The sequence below is a fragment of the Myotis brandtii genome, unplaced genomic scaffold, assembly GCF_000412655.1.
Source record: "Myotis brandtii unplaced genomic scaffold, ASM41265v1 scaffold69, whole genome shotgun sequence".
Lineage (NCBI taxonomy): Eukaryota > Metazoa > Chordata > Mammalia > Chiroptera > Vespertilionidae > Myotis > Myotis brandtii.
Window position 1 is genome coordinate 1,090,751 of NW_005370700.1, and position 19,863 is coordinate 1,110,613.

General features: G+C 33.2%; 1 protein-coding gene across 3 annotated transcripts in view; it reads left to right on the top strand.

The window, feature by feature from the left end:
• PIGN (phosphatidylinositol glycan anchor biosynthesis, class N) overlaps nucleotides 1-19,863 on the top strand; it is an 88,985-nt gene that overhangs the window by 10,046 nt on the left and 59,076 nt on the right. For all 3 annotated transcript variants that reach the window (XM_005881792.2, XM_005881793.2, XM_014529649.1), the window contains 8 exons: nucleotides 1,598-1,704; nucleotides 3,427-3,551; nucleotides 4,925-5,055; nucleotides 5,956-6,072; nucleotides 8,448-8,488; nucleotides 11,102-11,161; nucleotides 12,576-12,668; nucleotides 13,342-13,397. In XM_005881792.2, the coding sequence (XP_005881854.1) occupies nucleotides 1,598-1,704; nucleotides 3,427-3,551; nucleotides 4,925-5,055; nucleotides 5,956-6,072; nucleotides 8,448-8,488; nucleotides 11,102-11,161; nucleotides 12,576-12,668; nucleotides 13,342-13,397 (730 nt within the window). The remainder of the gene's footprint in view (nucleotides 1-1,597; nucleotides 1,705-3,426; nucleotides 3,552-4,924; nucleotides 5,056-5,955; nucleotides 6,073-8,447; nucleotides 8,489-11,101; nucleotides 11,162-12,575; nucleotides 12,669-13,341; nucleotides 13,398-19,863) is intronic.

Genomic DNA, 19,863 nt, shown 5'->3' on the forward strand with positions numbered 1-19,863 from the left:
TTGGGCAGGCCAAAAAACCTCAAACTGCTTGCCACTTATATACTCTTGAATTCAATGGAATGACATATGGCTCTAACATTCAATAACTTTATAATCTTGGACAAGTTAGATAACTTCTCTGAACTTCAGTATGCATTTTTGTATATATGATTTTTATGTCACAAGTTTGTTTTTAGGATTAAATTAGATAATTCATGTGAAACATATAGCAAAGTGCTTATCATATAACTCCTCATGATGCTGATGCTGATGTCTGGTTCATTTTACATTGATGAAATACTAAGAAGTTGGTAAAAAAAAATTTTTTTAAAGAAATTGGTAGTCACATAAAGATTTAAACATTAACATTTATGTTTATGATTCCTATTTTGATATATTCAAGATCTTGCCATTTGGATTAGTTTTGTATTTTTTTCTGTGTACGAATCTGCAAGTATTAGAACATCCTTGATTACACAATTTATATTACTTTTTAAAATCACTGGATTTTTTTCAATTTTATGTCATTTAATGCCTTTTAGTGGGAGCAGAATGGTCATTTCACTTAATGAAAACATTTTGTAACTTATACTTAGTCACGGGTGTAATTATATTAGTTGAAATAATTGAAGATTATTATGTTTTGAAAGCAAAATACATAATTCAGAATTTTATGTATGACATTCATAGAACATTATTATGTAAGGCAGGCCGAAAAACCTCAAACTGCTTGCCATTTTTATAGTCGCTTCTTTGGACAGTAGTTTAGCTTTGGGGAGGACAGGTGGCTTATTTAACTTGCCTTCCTACTTCTGGCTACAGTTGATAGATAGGGCCAATGCCTGAATTGGAGACAGTCCAATGGCAATGTTCCCTTTCTTATAGTAACCAACAAACCAACTCAGATTTTTACTTAGGATGTGGGAATTAGAATGGCTGAGCAGTGGAATAACTAGTTTCAATAGGACTAAACTGACATTGTAAGAGATTGTCATAACTTTGTTTTATCTCTTCCTTCTAATCTATAAGAGCCTATCTAACTGAGAAACTCATTAAGTTGATTGGATTCTTTATAAGATATTGCAAATGTATAACATTAATATATTTGTTTACCCTGTCAAGCTGTTTGCCTATAAGCAATGTCTATTCCCCAATATTGAGAAATATACACATAATCTTTAAATAAGAAAAGTGACTATTTGCATTTTCTTCTTGCTTTGGGTAGTTTTGTAGACTAAGTGAATTCATCTATTTTAGAGTATAACATTCTAACCAAAAAATATTTTGAATAATTTAATCCTTATAGGGAGACAAACTTTGTTGTTTATTTTTGTGTATTAGCGTTGTCACTTTGGCAAGTAAGTTAACTTACATGTAGTGTATCTATAAAATTGGAATATCTTGTGAGAACAAAGTAACAGCATGTATTAAAGTACAAAGCATGGTCCATGGTACATAAAATAAATATTAATTATTCCTCCCATCTTTCTCTTTCCCATCATAATCTAAAATGCTTTGTGAAAAATTCTAGTTACTCACAAAAATCTTTAAATGACTACTCCATATTTCTAACAGTTTAAAAAATTGTTTAAAAAAATTTCCCCCAATTTTTTTTCAGGTGCTACAGGAAACCATGTTTTTACACATAGTTATGATGCTGACAGTGAGGATTTTGGTGCCAAGGATGTAACAAAACTGGATACATGGGTCTTTGATAATATTAAGGTGCGTAAATAAATAGCGTGTTATTGAGTGGTTAATGTACAAGACACATATTTCTACCTAAATTACTAGAAACAGATTTGTCAGTAAATACATCTTGTATTTGTGTGAACGTAAAAGTTTTATATTATAGCACACTATTTTTAAAAGACTGGATTCTAAGAAATTAAACATTCTACAATAATCAGTTAATAGAAGTTTAAAAAATAATTTTAAAAAGATAACCTTTTTAAACTACGTGTTTCAGATAGTAAAATGAGCCCTACATTGGAATTCAGTTAACCTGTATTTTATTCCTACTCTGCTGAATCATCTGAGGTGTAAACCTTATCCAGTTTCTTACAGTGTGGCAGCCTATGAGATGTGTGGGAGCCTCTTGAAAAATGCTGTTTAAATGTAATGCAATTATAATAACACTAGAGGCCCGATGAATGAAAATTCGTGCAAGAGTGGGCCTTCCTTCCCCGGCTGCTGAGACCGGCTTCCCTCTGGCCGCCAGTAGGCAGCAGGCACCCGGGACCCGAGCTTCCCTTCTCTGGCCGCCGGCAGGCACCTGGGACCTGGACGGCTTCCCTCTGGCCCCAGCTTCGTCCCTAAGGATGTCCGGTCTAATTAGCAATTACCCTTTTATTATTATAGATGAAGTAGATGTTTTTAAAAAATTTTTACTTTAAAAATAATTTTACTTTAAAGAAAAATTAGATAAGTAAAACCAAATTAGCAAATTAATCATAATAAAATGTTTATGCGTTTTTGTAAGAAATAAGAGTTTTTTGACTATTTGATAGGGACAGTTATCACAGTTTCATCAGGAATCCAATTAAAATTCATCAAAAATTGTGGGAAATGGTGACTATCAGCTCTCTCCTTTCGACTAATCCATTGTTTCTCATCCTCAAATTATAACATAATTTATCTGTTGTATGAAGCTTTCATTGATTTATCCCTAATGCTTCTTCTTTTTACGAGTGATGTCTTTTGAACTGACATTGTGGACTTCATAATGTAGTTATTTTTGTTCATTTGTTTATAAATATGTGTTTCTAAATATGTGTTTGCATTTGTCTTTATATTTACTTCACAGGAATTAAGTTCATTCACATTGAATCTTTTTGCGTTTTAAAACTCAATTTAATACATCATCTCTTCTATTAGGTTTTCCCTGACTTCTCTTTGCTTCACCTCACTTCCCATTCCATTTACATAATAACCCTCTTCTGTGTTCCCTTAAGGCCACTAGTACTGTTTTATTTTTGGCTCTTGTCAAAATATTTCTTCAGTCTTCTATGTATTTCTTATTTATTGATTTGAGAGAGAGAGAGAGAGACATCAATTTGTTGTTCCACTTGTTTATGCATTCATTGGTTGCTTCTTCTATGTGTCCTGACTGGGATTGAACCCGCAACCTTGGCATATTGGGATGACACTCCAACCAACTGAGCTACCCACCTAGGTTCTATATTTTATTCAATATTATGAGATTTTTATGAAATCACATCTCCTTTCTATAACCTTTTCTTGGCCACAAAAAAATAGCTTATTTCCTGTTTGAACATAGATGTCTAAAATGACAGAAAGGACCTTGTAGTGGTAGGCCTGAGGACAAATGTAAACAAAATAAGATAATTTTATAATTATGTATAAATTTAATTAAATGTTCTTATCAGAATTATTTTATAAATAAAATAAATGAACTAAAATTTTTAACTGATTTGTTACATATAGGAATTCTTTCATGCTGCCAGAAACAACCAATCTTTGTTTTCTAAACTAAATGAAGAGAAAGTAGTTTTTTTCTTACATCTATTAGGAATAGATACAAACGGACATGCTCACCGACCCACATCAAGGTAATTTTAATGCTGTGTTTAATTTCTTGTTTTTGTGAGTAACAACCATTTTGTTTGAACTTTTAAAGTAGTATATTTTTTTGTGATTATCACAACAGATATATTTTAAATAACTCTAACGTAGAATAAGTTCTCAATTATATGAGCTATAGATTGATATACTATAGAAGCTAAAATCACATGTGCTGTGGCCAGACTGCACATTAATATAAGTAAAATATATCCTGTATTCTTCATGTATCAAGGCAGAGAAAAAAATATGTATTTTAGAAATTCAGTAAATCTTGAAATCAAAGCATTTTTATGGAGTTAATATTTATATCACAAAAAGATGTAATTAGCTATTCCTTATGTACTCCATTTAATCAGTATTATAGCTAGCAAATAATTGTATAAAGTTTTGTATACTATATTTCAGTTGCACTCCTTATCTAGAACAGCAAATATTTTTTTCACTTTGTAGACCATAAGAAAGAGGAAAAATCCATGTTATTATTATTTTTTAATATATTTTTATTTATTTCAGAGAGGAAGGGAGAGGGAGATAGATAGAAACATCAGTGATGAGAGAGAATCATTGGTTGGCTGCCTCCTGCACACCCCCTACTGGGAATGGAGCCTGCAACCCGGGCATGTGCCCCTGACTGGAATCAAACCTGGGACCCCTTAGTCCGCAGGCCAACGCTTTATCCATTGAGCCAAACCAGCCAGGCCCCATGATATAGTTTTATGCTTTATTTCAAATTTGGTTTAGATTAGTCTAACTGTAAAGCCTATTGGTTAGCTGTCCATGATTGAATACCTCATGATCCCCTTTTTTCACCTGCTGCACTGTTTTAACTGATAGTTCGTACCAAACCAGCCTGTTCAAGCAGCCTTGCCAGCCTAGCCATTTTTAAGTGTACATGTATGGAAGCTTAAGTATAATTTGTTCAAAACATATTTGAAATGGTAGGACATCATTTTATAATATATTATAACATTTTATACCACAGTCTAAGGAAAAATTCTACACTTGAAACAGTTATGCTTACCTGTTGTGACAAGGACAGTATAGTTTGCATTATGAGATACATGAACTTGAAAAGCATCATTATTGCATTTGAAACTTAAAAGCATTCATTACAATGTATTTGCTAATCAGTACCCTCCTCTTAAATAATTTCTGAGCAGTATTTCATATTCTTTTGCTTCTTTAAACAGAGAAAACATTATTTTTAACAATCTGAAGAGTTCTGATTTTAAACTGTTAAAGATGAAATCTAAAGTATTTCAGGGGTTACTAACTTTGAATGTCATGAGTTCATGTTAAATAAATTTGATTTTTCCAAATTAATGTAATTTAATTTCTTCTTTTGTGTCTTTTTAAACAGGGAATATAAGGACAATATTAAACTAGTTGACGAGGGAGTTAAAGAAATTGTGTCCCTGCTTAAAGATTTTTATGGAAATGATGAGAAAACGGCATTTCTCTTTACCTCTGACCATGGAATGACAGACTGGGGTTAGTCTGTCTTTAATTAACTTATATTCTATGATTAAAATAGTGGTAAATGGAGCTTGCAGATATAATGTTGAGGATTACATGTCTTAATGTGTGCAAAGTGTCTAGCATATAAATGTATGCTTAAAATGTAAATGTACAAAGTTCTGAACTTATATAAAGCATCTTCTAACTATAGAAGTAATATATTCTCAAAATGAGAAATTAGAGGAAAGTAGGGAGGAGAAAATAAAAAGTACTATAGGATTAACTGTACATGATGGCGTAGGTGGCGAGGTTAAGGTGGTACTACTGAGGGACTTTGGACTACTGAAAATCCACTCCACATGATCCTGTCCTCCCTGTGAGATTCCCAAGGCAAACACAGTGTGTGCACAGGGAACAAAATGAGGCAAAGAATGTTCGGGTCCCCAAATCACAATATGGAATTCTTGCGAGCTGGTTCCACTTTATAAAGGGCTTTTGGCTGGACCAGCCAGAGTAGCCTGGAAGAAAAATATCTGGAGACTTTGCCATGCTCTTGAGAATAGCTCTGGTCTCAGCTACCTGCCCCAAACCTGGCTCGTGACTCCCCAAAGGCAGAGCTTTCCCTGTTCTTTCTGCCTTCGGAGCCACTCTAGTGGCATCTCCTCCAAGCCTTACTGTTATATTCTTCTTTCAACCAGAATCACTCAACAGACATTCTGCCCTTTTTAATTTGTTCATTTGTTTATGCCTTTTTGTTATTGATGCTTTGACTTGCTGTGGGAATATTTTAAAACTAATTGTTATACAGAGTTAGTTGCAAGCATTTGGGAGTGTGGTGACTAAAATTAACTATAGATGAATTAACTTTAAGTAGTTAAAAAATAAATATTTAGGTATAAGTCCATATATACTGGTCTTATGTCCTCTTTGTAGGTTCCCATGGGGCTGGTCATCCTTCAGAGACCTTTACTCCTTTCGTTGCTTGGGGAGCTGGAATCAAGTATCCCCAAAAAGTATCAGATCAACAGTTTAATGATGTGCTTTTGAAAGGTATAAAAATGTATCTTTATTGTTTTTATAAATAGGACATTTTAAAATAAAACCAAAGTTTAATTTTTTAAAATCACTTTCAAGTTGTAGTTTTCTTTTTGATCTTGTGCTTCTACTATTTCTATTACTTTTGTATGTTCATATTATTTGGTTTACAATATTCAGCTTGAAATACACAGTCTTAGTCATTTGCCTTATGAAAGTTTAAGTACAAATTATACTATTGCCTTTTTTCCATATGCCTTATTTATACTGGCATGTAGATTAAACCTTGAGTCAAATCTAATTTGCAGACTGTCAATCAGATAAATCACGTATCATAATTGATCTTTCACAACTGGTACTGTTGTGAAACAGTACCCTGTTTCTAGTACTTTTGAAGTCCCTCTGTGTTGCCCAAACCTCCTTTACTTCTCAATCCATGAAGAAAAGGAATGCCTTTTTCCTGGAGCTCTGCTTATTTTGTCAGGTAAGGTTTTATTCAGAGTTCCAAAGTTTTTACTAATTGGACAAAACAAATTGCTCTCAAATGTCTTACTTTGGATTAGTTGTATCAACTCATCCAAAGCTCTATTTTGTTGAAAATATAGATTTTTTTTAAAATACAGATTTCCAGACTTTGTAACTAGACATTTTGATTCCATGAGACTGGGTGAGACCTATAAGTTTTGTTTTTAAAACCTTCTCCAGGGTTTCAGACTCAAGCTGTGTGCAGGTATTTTTACCATGGAAAACTCTTTTTTATTTGTATATTAAATTTCCTTAGATGCTTTCTTTCTTTTTTTAATTTATTTTTTTATTGAGATATCATTCTCATACCATAAAATTCACATTTTAAAATTGTACAATGTATTCTTTTGAGTTTATTAACAAGATCATGCAATCACCTCTACTATCTAATTATAAAATATTTCATAAACTTCCCCCCAAGAAAACTCCATTAGCTGTCACTCCTTCTTTCTCCCTCTTCTCCATCACCTGGCAACCATTAATCTATTTTGTATCTGTGGATTTGCCTATTCTGGATATTTCATATAAATGGAATCATTCACTAAATGGTTTTTTTGCACCTGGTTTCTTCCACATGGCATAATGTTTTCAAGGTTCATCTATGTTATAGCATGTATCTGTAGTATATTTTGTATAGCTGAATAATATTCTATTGCTGTATGTATCATATTTTATTTACACAGTCATCTTCCGGACATTTGGGTTGTTTTCACATTTTTGACTTTTATGATAATGCTGCCATAAAGATTTGTGTGAAAGTTTTTGTGTGGACATGTGTTTTAATTTCTTTTGGCTGGATACATAGAAATGGAATAAATGGGTCATATGAAACTCTATGTTTAATTTTTTGCAGAATGCCAAACTGTTTTTCAGTGCAGTTGCGTTATTTTATATCCTGTGCTCTGTGGTAACTGTGTTAGATTGAGTCTAAATAGAAGCTAGGTTAAATAGTATGTTTGTATTTAGGAGATAGAACTGTACTTTGGCATTTGATTTCTCAGTGAATTAATGTTTTAGAATTGCAGGCTTCAAGAATCATTACAGAAAAAAATGTAGTTTTTCTTATATGACTATTAAGTATCATAAGTTACAGAGACAAGGAATATTCTTTTTTTCTTCATCAGGTGATTAGTGTGAAGTTTTAGTAGCTGACTAGTAGAAGAAGGAACATATTTTAAACTTTATTAGCTTATTAAAGGAAATTTCATCATAAAAATATCTTAGAACCCTTTTGGTAATATGTATATCGTAATGCCATTAAATCAAGACATAGTCTCATAATCATTTTGATTACTGCTTATTGAAATTTCTGAATTTACACATAGAAAGATAGAGGGATAAGGTTATCTTTGAAGGCAGTTTTAACAGTAACTTATTATACTATTTTAAAATTTGGGATTAATGGCGCATCATAGCTACAATTTTAAGTATTTTGCAAGCAACTGCCATTACAGAAAAAAAGGTAAACTTAGATTGACTAATGGACTACCAATGCCTTAATAACCTCCTGGAACAGGATTGTAATTTATTGTAGGCATGCTAACAGTTGTTATCATTGTGCCTTTTAGTTCCATCGTTCCTTCCTTAGCCTTTTGAAATTTTGAAACAGTTATCTCCATATGAAGTTTAATAAATTATCACAGGAAACACCAAATGTTTACTTTTCAGTTTTTCTTTTAAAATTCTCATTTTAAAAATATACAGCTCTGCCTTTTTAAGCATCCTTTTGGTTCATGCTGCCTTAAAATAGACTTTTCTAATACTTTCGTTTTTCATCAAGCATTGACTACTCATAATAATGAAATGATCCATTCTTTTTTTCGTCTGAACATCAGCTTTTGTGTCTAATGGTGTCTGTTTTTCAGGATGGAAATTGGAGTCCTGGAAGAGGCAAGATATCAATCAGGTATTCATCTCAACTTAATCATGTTCAAATTTACTTTATCTTCTATAAGAAGGTTAGACCAAAAAGAGCCCCTGAAAAACCATGTATTAATAATAATGATAATAAATGATCTTTCAAAACATTTCAATTACCAAGGGAAGTCCTTTCAGTGCAAATATTTTAACCCAACTAATCTTTCTTTTGACAAAATATAAAAAGCCTCAAGTAAAACTAAAAGGAGAAGACTCCCTCCAAGTTACACTGGCTAATTAAAGAATTATATGTAAATTGAAATTGCATGCCTGTTAAATTTCTGTGATTTCATGGTTGCCTTGCTTAGTTGCTTTGAGCATAAATCTAATAAAACCTCATTATAGGTTTCTTTCCTGTAGTACGCCAGTTGCCGTTTCTTTTTTATTAATACATATTTTAGATTAGTAACATAATCTGTAAATGGGAAGTACAGAATTTTCATTGTTGAATATATGCTATGTACATAGCCATCTTTGCTGTTTGTAGAAAGCATGGCATCACTGATACATGGCCTCCGAAGTGGCAGGAAGATCTGACCTTCTCCAGGTCTGCTCTCAAGCTGACATTCCTTACTGTGGTGGATAAACCAAGGTCTAGATAGTGATGGCGAACCTTTTGAGCTCAGCGTGTCAGCATTTTGAAAAACCCTAACTTAACTCTGGTGCCGTGTCACATATAGAAATTTTTTGATATTTGCAACCATAGTAAAACAAAGACTTATATTTTTGATATTTATTTTATATATTTAAATGCCATTTAACAAAGAAAAATCAACCAAAAAAATGAGTTCGCGTGTCACCGGTTCGCCATCACTGGTCTAGGATCTCCTTTTCAGGCCTGTGGTTACAGAAGCCTGTTCTTCAGCATATTAAGAATGCTCTCTTCTATCCGGATGGACATTTATTACCCAAATAAATGAAAATATTTACAATCAGAATAGCAGTTTATTCATTCTCAGTAAAAATAACTGTCAAAGGGATAGAATAACTTGAAGACCATAGAACAAGAACATGTTTTTCTTATATCCAGGCTGGGTTATAATAAAAAACTGAATATGGGTTCAACTATTGCTCTTAGTAATCCTACTTCAGGTCTACATTAGATGAGAATTTCTCTATTCATTACTTCCATCAGCATTGTTATGTGTCTGCAGTATTGTTTAAAAATTGTGCAAACATTATTAAACAATGTGTCAGGGATATAATGGTAAGTAAAAGCAGATACTAATCAAATTATTATACAAATAAGTATAAACTTATAGCTGTGGTAAGTACTACAAAAGAGGCCTGTGAAGCCATGAGAGCATAGAACTGATGTACAGTAGTCCACCCGTATCCACGCTTTTGCTTTCTGTGGTTTGGGAAAGCCCGTGAAGTGTTTGAATCCTAGAGAGTGACATGATCTGCTTCTTTGTGTGAGGATTTTTCGGGCTGCAGCATGGAGAACAGATGAGAGGAGGCCTGCGGTGGATTCCGGGGGAAGGGGAGAAGGCAATTGGGAGGCCATTGGAGTTTGCCTGTTTTACATGGGGTGGTACTTAGTAAAGAGAGTCCAGGTGGTAAAAAGTGAGAAGGATTGAGAATCTGGGACCAAACTCCTACTTTAAATAGGGGACTAGAGAAATGAGCTACAGTGAGATGGAAGACACTCAGCTGAGTGTGGTACCAAGGCCAAGAAGGCAGTGGTCTACACAGTGCTGCTGAGAGGTCCATTAATTATAATAATCTCCACAGCGTGTGTAGCCACCAGTTATTGCAGGATTATTTTGTGCCAGGTGCTTCATAAATTTAATCTCATTTAATCATGCTGCAACTCTGTAAGGGAGAAACTTACATTTATTTTTTAACTGATAAGAAAACAGGCATCAGAGAGGTTAAATGACTTGCCCACAGTCTCAGAGATTACAAGCAAGGATTTGAAATTGGGCATTCTGACACCTAAGCACTTTACTGCCTAAAAAATTATAAGGACTAATAGAGTGGGCTCAGGAGTGATGGGGAGGTAAGAAGATGGAGATAGAAAGCATGAACAACTGGGAAACGACTTGAAAGGGAGCTATCCAAAACGGTATGGGTTTGTTTGTTTTTTTTTGTTTTTTTTTGTCGGGGGGCGTTGTCTAAAGAACCTTTTATCTAGTTTATTTGTTTTTTGGTGTGGTTTGTTTGTTTGTTTTGTGTGTTTTTTTTGACTTTTGGTCGGCCAAACCTCCTTCTGATACATTCCTTCTTTAGTTCATATATACACTTCTCCAGTGAAAGTCTACTATTGCTATTTATTTTTTGTCTAATTAAGGCAGCCTTTCATAATACTGAAAATCTATAACATAAAGTGGTCAATTTCTAGCTACTAGGATAAGTAACTTTTTGCTTAATATGTTTAACATTTGGAGCTCTTAATGGTTTCTTTTATAATTTATTTTTTCATGAAGTCATGTACTTCTAACAAATGACATTTTTAGAGATCGGTATCTAATGTGTATTAAATGTTTGAAGATAACAGATTATAACAAACATGCAGATTATATTACAGAATAGTTGCCTTAAATTATTTTTCTTGTTGATGTCTGTAGACTTCTTAAAATTGAACTTTTTCTGTTTGTAGGCTGATGTTGCACCATTGATGGCTTCTCTTATTGGAGTTCCTTTTCCTCTCAATTCAGTGGTAAGGGACAAAATTTTCTTAACAACTCTCAGAATAAAAAAATACATTGTGAGTTATGGGGGGGAAAAAAGAGGAACAAATGTAACCTGAACAATAAAGATTTAATAAAAAAATAAATAAATAAAAAAAAATACATTGTACAGTAAAATTTACTTTATATATGTTTCTGAATAATCTTTGATTACATTTAAACTGTATTTTCCTATTTCTTCCTAAATATGTAATACCTTTTCTACAACATGGAATATAAGCCTAATAACTTTTCTTTACAATTTTTATTTTCTTAAAATGTTTACAAACTTATATTTGTAATTTAGAGTTTTAAAAGAATATTTTATTTATTGATTTGCAAGAGAGAGAGAGACACACACATTGATTTGTTGTTCCACTTATTTATGCATTTTTTGGTTGATTTTTATATGTGCCCTGACTGGGGATCGAACCCACAACCTTGGCATATTGAGATGATGCTCTAACCAACTGATCTACCTGGCCAGGGCCTATATTTGTAATTTAGTTTTAAGTGATGAAAACAGATAAATACTTTTTGTTTGCAAGCAACGGAGACTGAATCCATTTAAAGGAAATGTATTTAAAAGATATTGGTGGTTTGTTCATCCAAAGGGGTATTCAAAGACCAGGCTTGGAAATGAATAGGAACCAAGAGAGCTCTGGAGAATTGGAAGAAAGAACCAAGCCAGAGTCTACACTGGGGTAGAGTAGCATTACCCCTGTCATACTTTTGTTCCTTGAACTTCGAGTCAAATTCCTGTGCTTACTATTTGAGTCATCTAGCTTGGGTTATTAGTCTACCCTTCAGTGAGGGAGGCAGAGCCCCATTGGAGACCCATTACACTGTATCCAATGGGGGAGATCTCTCCACATAGAATGGTAATACTGCTAAGAATGGGAAATGGATCCGAAAAGCCAAAAAACAAACAACAAATCTAATTTAGAATGCTGAGTAATGTGAGTTCTATCGTCGTGTGTGTGTGTGTGTGTGTGTATTTTGGGTAAGTGAAACAAAAGTTTCACAAAGTAATCCTTACTCTTATATGCACAATATACTCTCATACTTCTTACTATGTCTTTATTTTCTTTTTCCATAGGGGTATTTTGCATGTGCAAAGCACTTAATTCACTGCCTACCACATAGTAATTTTTTCATAAATGTTAGGTTTTATTGAACTTACTTAATTCATCTCTTTTGCTTTATTTATTATTACTTTGCAAGAGAAAGCATCGAACACTTTTCAGTTATGGTTTAAAGTAAGATTTTTTTGTTTTATTATTCCAGTAACTTATTTGTTCATATGTTTTGTCTTCATTGCTTCCTTTGTAAGTCAATTTTGTTTTGTAAGAATTGCCTGAGCTTTGTTAATACTAATATTAAACCAGTATTTATTATTTATAGGGAATCCTTCCTGTGAATTATCTTAACAACACTGATGCCTTCAAAGCAGAGAGCATGTATACAAATGCAAAACAGATTCTTGAACAGTTCAAGGTAAAGTAAGACACACACAAAAAATGGACACTGCTACAATTCCTAAATTGAATATATTAACTGAAGAGATTTGAATTGTGTTTTAAGAAATGATTTTCTTTAAGTTATTATCTTTAAATTTTATGTATTTGTCTAGCATCAGAGTTTCGCATTTCTGAGATGCAGCATCCATGAATGAGTATGAGAGTGTAGAACTACCTTTAAGGGGTCTCTAATTGTAAGATTATTACATATGCTTATAAAGACTACAAACCAAGTCTTTATTAATTGGAATTTGCCCCCATCGAAGTAGCATTAGTGATTGTAACATTTCCAGTCATTCCGGTACATTATTATATTCATTAAGAACTTCACCGTTTAATTGAAACTTTCTGTTATTCTTAAAACAGTTAGTGCAGCTTGGCTTATTGTTTTCTAAGAGTTCAAGTAGAATACATTACTGAATGTTCTTTTGCAGACTTGATATTCTTAATTCTCAGTTTATTGTGATAGAATGATAATAAATTTTTTAAAATATTTATGAAATAATATAGTAACACAAAATTCCATTTATCTTCAAAGTAATTAACCATCCCTGAAGACCCATTTTAATAGATGTTTATATTTCAAAATGAAATTAGTTAATTTTTTCTCATTTATAATAAAATAAAATATTTTCATACTTGGTTCCCAGGTGAAAATGACTCAGAAAAAAGAAGTTACTTTACCATTTTTGTTTACACCATTTAAGTAAGTATATTAATTAGCTTATAGGAAAGAATTTTTCAACGAGTTTAAATGCTGACAGAATAAATTACTTAGAAACCTTGTGGTTTTTGTGCACATTAGTGCAAACTCCAAAATGAAAGTCTCATCTATTGTTTTTGTAAGTAATGAGCCAGATGCTAACTAAATATTTTTGTATGACTGGTAGAGGGTGCAGAGAGATATGGGAAATAAGGAGATAAATTCAACTATGCTTGACTGGGAAGGTAGGGGGACTCTTGGCTTGGCTGACTGGGAAGGTACTGGTACCATTTTGGTTTATAGGAAGAAAGAAGAGCTGGTTTGAGAGGCAGGGATGAATGTTCAATTTAAAATTGAAGACATCAATGAAATAGGGATGTGCATCTCAAGATAGAAATGAGAGTTGATTGTGAAGATTTTGGAGCCATCAGCATAAAGATGGTGGTGGAAACTGTTATACATGTAGGAGCTTTAGGCAGAAGGTAGAAAGTGACAAGAAAGGCCAATGATGCAATTCTGGGAAACATTGACAACTATTGGTGGCAAAGAGGAGAGCAGACTTTAGTGGGCAGCAGATTTTGCTATCTTAGATCCCAGAAAGACATATTTTCCTTGAACCAGGAATGGTGAGAGTTGAGTCATAAATCTGGCTTTGTAGTACTGACTTGGGCAGGTTTGTTCAACCTCCTTGAAGTTCGTTTTCAATTAACAGGGATTTGCATATAATTGGAAGAATTTTGCTCTTGACCAAAATAAACAGAAATTGTTTGAAATATGGGTGTTAGGGATATGATTGAATGACTTACTGGAATTATATTTAACAACTTATGTAGCATGAGTATGGTATTCATAAACTAGAAATGCTTAAATATTGCATTGCCCTGTGAATAATGTGACTGTATGCCTGACTGTGTGTGCGAGGAGGGTGTGGGGGAAGGTGACAAAAACAAAGCATAATCATGACTTGCAAGTTATGATCATATGCAATTAATTACTCTTATTTTTTTAAATATATATCAAAAGTAGATTTACCTTTGAGGAATGTCCCTGATTATGAGTATTACATATGCTTATAAAGCCAAGTCTTTATCTCTTAGAATTTGCCCCATATTATATCATATATATGTATCATATGCATCTGTTTATTTATAATGTAGTGGTATAGTCAGACCATAACAAAATAAATTAATGAACAAGAAATATATTATCAATTTCTGGTATGAAGAAAATACGTAAGACATTGAACTGAGAATAACTGAGAGTTACTTTAGCCCAGCCACTTTAGAAAAAATGGTCAGGGAAACACTCTTCTCTAAGAGGTTCAAGTGCACACTACCCGCCTTCTTTTACTCAGCTTGCTGACTCACCATGGACTTGCTCTGCTTTTATGCTAAACATCTGCCTACAGAGCCACTGCTCGCTTTGTGTCATCTCTGGGCTCAGCAGGATAGCTGATTCCTGCTCACTGGCTCACCCACCCTAGAGCAAAGCTACTGGCTCTGCCTGTAGACTTGAAAATCGCCATTTGTTGAAAGCCTGCCATATAACCAGAAAAACCTAAGATAATATGAATAATAGACTTTTTTGTTGTTGTTAATCCTCACCCGAGGATATTTTTCCATTGCTTTTTAGAGAGAGTGGAAGGAAGGGAGAGAAACGGAGGGAAACATGGATGTGAGAGAGACACATTGATTGGTTGCCTCCCACATATGCCCTGACCTGGGGGACCTGGGACCGGGAATTGAGCCTGCAACCGAGGTATGAGGTACGTGCCCTTGACCGGAATCGAACCAGGGACCCTTCAGTCCGAGGGCTGATGCTCTATCCATTAAGCCAAACCGGCTAGGGCAAGAGTAGACTCTTGAGGAAATAGATTATTTAAGGAACAGAAAAGAACTTATAAATATTAAAATCCTCAGCAATATCTGAGACACTATTGTATCCATAAAATAAAAATCAGCATAAACTTTGCAAAATGAGAATGAGTACAGAATGCTTTTTTTAAAGGGGTAATGCAACTAAAAATTTAGGGAATGCTAAACTGTACAAGAACAGTCCAAATGGGAGGCAAGTCCTCCAGATTAGAATAGGAAGTGAAATGGATTTTAAGTAATATATGGATTGAATAAGGAGCTAGGGGAAACACAGTGACTTACACAGAAGGAATACATTTCTTCATCCTCCAAAATAATGACAATTGGAAACTTCAGGGTGTACATTTCAAAGTGTACAAGGAAGCATGCTTTAATTATGAAGCAACCTAAGATGTGACATGACTGAATAGTTGCAGAGTATCAGAAAGGGAAGTCATTTGAACATTGGCACATGGATCAAGGAAATCTAATTATAGTTTGCTACTCAGTGAACAGTATTTAAATAATCGTAATGTAAATATTGGTTTTTAGTTTTTAAAGTCAAACCTTAGACAAAGTAAGGAAGACTTAAGATTACAGAATAGAATGCAAATGTTACCAACCTTGACAATGTAGAGTTACAGGTTGGAAGGCTGAAGGGGAAAGAAATGTAAATAGAATGGTAGTGATTCTGTTTTCTTCATAAAATAGAATTTGGAGAGCCAGGCAGTAGGTTAGAGAATAAGACAGATTATTAAAGTGACCAGCATAACCCTACCTGGTTTTGCTCAGTGGATAGAGTGTCGGCCTGTGGACTGAAGGGTCCGGGGTCGATTCCAGTCAAGGGCATGTGCCCGGTTGCAGGCTCGATCCCCAGTAGGGGGTGTGCAAGAGGCAGCAGATCAATGATTCTCTCTCATCATTGATATATCTATCTCTCCCTCTTCCTTCCTCTCTGAAATCAATAAAAATAAATAAAGTGATCACCGTAGCCAATAGAGGAGGCAAAAATAGTAATATGACCATGTTGAAGGGGGAGGAGACAGTAGGAACAGCTAGTCAATGGAGAGTCAATAAAAAGTATCTCAGGTCATCAAATCAAGAAATAGTAATAAAAGCATATTATTAAGGCCTTGGCCGGGTGGCTCGGTTGGTTGGAGCATCATCCCCTGCATCAAAATGGTTCTTCGATCCCCGGTCAGGATGCATACAGGAGACAACCAATCAATGTTTCTCTCTCTTCTCTCTCTCAAATCAATTTTTAATTCCTTTTATATAGCCTCAGGTGAGGATTTAAAAAAATAAAAGCATATTACTGAGAAAAATGGAGGTAGCTACCAAAATAACTAAAAACAGACCTTTGAAAAGTGTGTGTGTCTAATTTGGGGACTTGAGAGATGAGAAGGTTGAACAGGGATTTATTGGTTGTCATTATGCCCTCCTGTACTATTTTTTATTTTTATAAATTATATGCATATATTGCTTTGATAAAACATTTTAAAAAGAAACAATAAATATTTGAATCATTGGCATGAATCATAAAATAATTTTTTCGTATAAATTTTAGAATCATCTTAAGTTATATAAAGAATTTTTTGGTTATTACAGTATACAAAATTTCAGAAGTAATTTGGAGGGAATTACAACTTTTACAATATTGAATATTACCATCCAACATCTATTTATTTATATCTTCTGTTATGTCCTTAAGAAAAATTTTAGTTTCTCCCACAATATACATTTCTTATTAATTTATTCCTGGATATTTTATTTCCACTCTTGTATAGTATCCTTTTTTTTTTCTATTACATAAGCTCTATATACCAGGAAAAACAGTTATCACCATTTACCATCTGAGTACAATGGACTCTTTATTTTTCTCTGGTCTAGTGATTTTCTTTATTTCTACACAATCTGTTTTCTTCTAGTTACTATTATATATGCACCTAATGTCAGCATTGTCCACTTAGAAACTATATCACGTAAATATTGGCACATAAATATCATAAAAGATGAAAGAATGCTGTGCCACACATCCTTTTTTTGTTGTTAATCCTCACCCGAGGATATTTTTTCCTTTTTTTTTTTTCTTTTAGAGAGAGAGTGGAAGGGAGGGAGAGACGGGGAGGGGGAAAGGAAAGAGATTTCCTTTTAGTTGAAGAGTCTCTCCTCAGCCAGCCTTCCTGTGGTTCTGGGTGATGTCCGTTCTGTCTTTTAGTTGTATTTTTGAAGTGGTTGTTTGCGGCAGCAGTCTCCGGTGTTTACCTATGCCGCCATCTTACTTTCCTGATAAAACATTTTAAAAAGAAACAATAAATATTTGAATCATTGGCATGAATCATAAAATAATTTTTTCGTATAAATTTTAGAATCATCTTAAGTTATATAAAGAATTTTTTGGTTATTACAGTATACAAAATTTCAGAAGTAATTTGGAGGGAATTACAACTTTTACAATATTGAATATTACCATCCAACATCTATTTATTTATATCTTCTGTTATGTCCTTAAGAAAAATTTTAGTTTCTCCCACAATATACATTTCTTATTAATTTATTCCTGGATATTTTATTTCCACTCTTGTATAGTATCCTTTTTTTTTTCTATTACATAAGCTCTATATACCAGGAAAAACAGTTATCACCATTTACCATCTGAGTACAATGGACTCTTTATTTTTCTCTGGTCTAGTGATTTTCTTTATTTCTACACAATCTGTTTTCTTCTAGTTACTATTATATATGCACCTAATGTCAGCATTGTCCACTTAGAAACTATATCACGTAAATATTGGCACATAAATATCATAAAAGATGAAAGAATGCTGTGCCACACATCCTTTTTTTGTTGTTAATCCTCACCCGAGGATATTTTTTCCTTTTTTTTTTTTCTTTTAGAGAGAGAGTGGAAGGGAGGGAGAGACGGGGAGTGGGAGAGGAAAGAGAGAGCTTGACACATCAACTGGTCACCTCCCTGGAGCACATACCCAACTAGGGCTGGGTGCTTGGGTAGACACTAACCACTGAACACACTGGCCAGGGCATCATACATTCTTTTTGCAAACAGATAGCTTACTTAGGTAGGTTCCTGTTACAAACAATTGTGTGATGAGGTCCTTTCCTTTTGAATAAGAACAATCCTTTTTATTCTTATAAACATATTGTTTAGTCATTGATTCATAAGTTTGAGAAAATTTAGGATATTGATATCTAAAAATTCATACTCTTTATTTTTCTTTTCTTTTTTCTTGGGAGGAGAGGGGGAGGAGATCTGAAAATTCATACCCTTGAGATCTTACTTATATGATCCATTTCACCAGCATCACTGTATTTTAGTTTAATGATATCTGTTCACCATTCCTCCATTGTCTTACTTAGTCTTTTCCAGCATTAATACTTGATGAATAATATAATAATTTCTAGGGTGATAAAATAGCAAATATTTCAACAAAAAGAAAAATTAAGACTGCTAAAATCCTGCAACATATCTTAGACTTGTAAAAGGGTCCAATGGATCCATATGGTAATTGTATATCCTATTTTACCCTATTCCTTAAAAAGTAAGTACATTTTATTTTTGATATTTTAAAGACCCGCGAGAAAGAATAAAATAATGAAATAGCCATATAGAACTTTTGAAAAAAGAAACTCAAAACTAAACTTGGGTCCAGTGGATCCCAATGTTATGCCAAGGGTTGGCCAGCAGGTGGAGCTACATGACTGGAAGAAGCATGAAAGGTTTGCTTCCATGTGAAAGCACTTTAAAAATGAGGAAAACACTTTATATTTGAAGTGCATACTATAGAGGTCAAAGGAAGATAAGAAAAGCTTTAAAAGAAAAAATTCCTGAAGTTAAGAAAGAACAATAAAGGTCTCTTAAATATTTTAGGAAAAAGTGAAAATGGGAAGGAGATTATTGTACCTTGCCAATAGAAGCAAAAACATGTTATCTTTTACTTAAAACTCACTATGTAAATTCAGAGAACTTAAATTTTAACACAGTATTTAAATGTATTTTCTACTAAAATGGCAAAAAATACTTTAATTCTTTTTAATGTATTTGTTTCTTTTAGGCTATCATGATTAAAAGTTTCTCCCATAGACCAAATTTAAATACTGGTTTTAATGTCAAACTTTTTACAACTTCATCAATCCTACATACTAATTATTTGCTAGAAATATAGTTTTCTGTCTTAAAAATGCCCTAAAACTTTAAAAGGTAACTTTTACACATCACATACATATATACATACATGGAAAAAAAATCATTTACTCAGTAATGACACAAAAAGTAACATGATTCTACATTATTAGTCATTTTAAAGAATGCAGATTATTCTAGAAATAATTTTTTTGTCCTGCATTCTCTGTCTTTATCTTCTTGAAACATTTTTCTTTAATTTAAGATATTATAAAAAGAAATGTACTGGATCTTACTAGGTGTCTTTAAAATATCATGTGTACATGCAACAATTATTTTTGTAATAAAAATCTTTTATTTTTTATTTTTTATTTTTTTTTATTATTATTTTTTTTAATTTTTTTATTGCTTAAAGTATTACATAGGGTATTACATATGTGTCCTTTTTTTCCCCGCCCTTGACAATCCCCTGGCC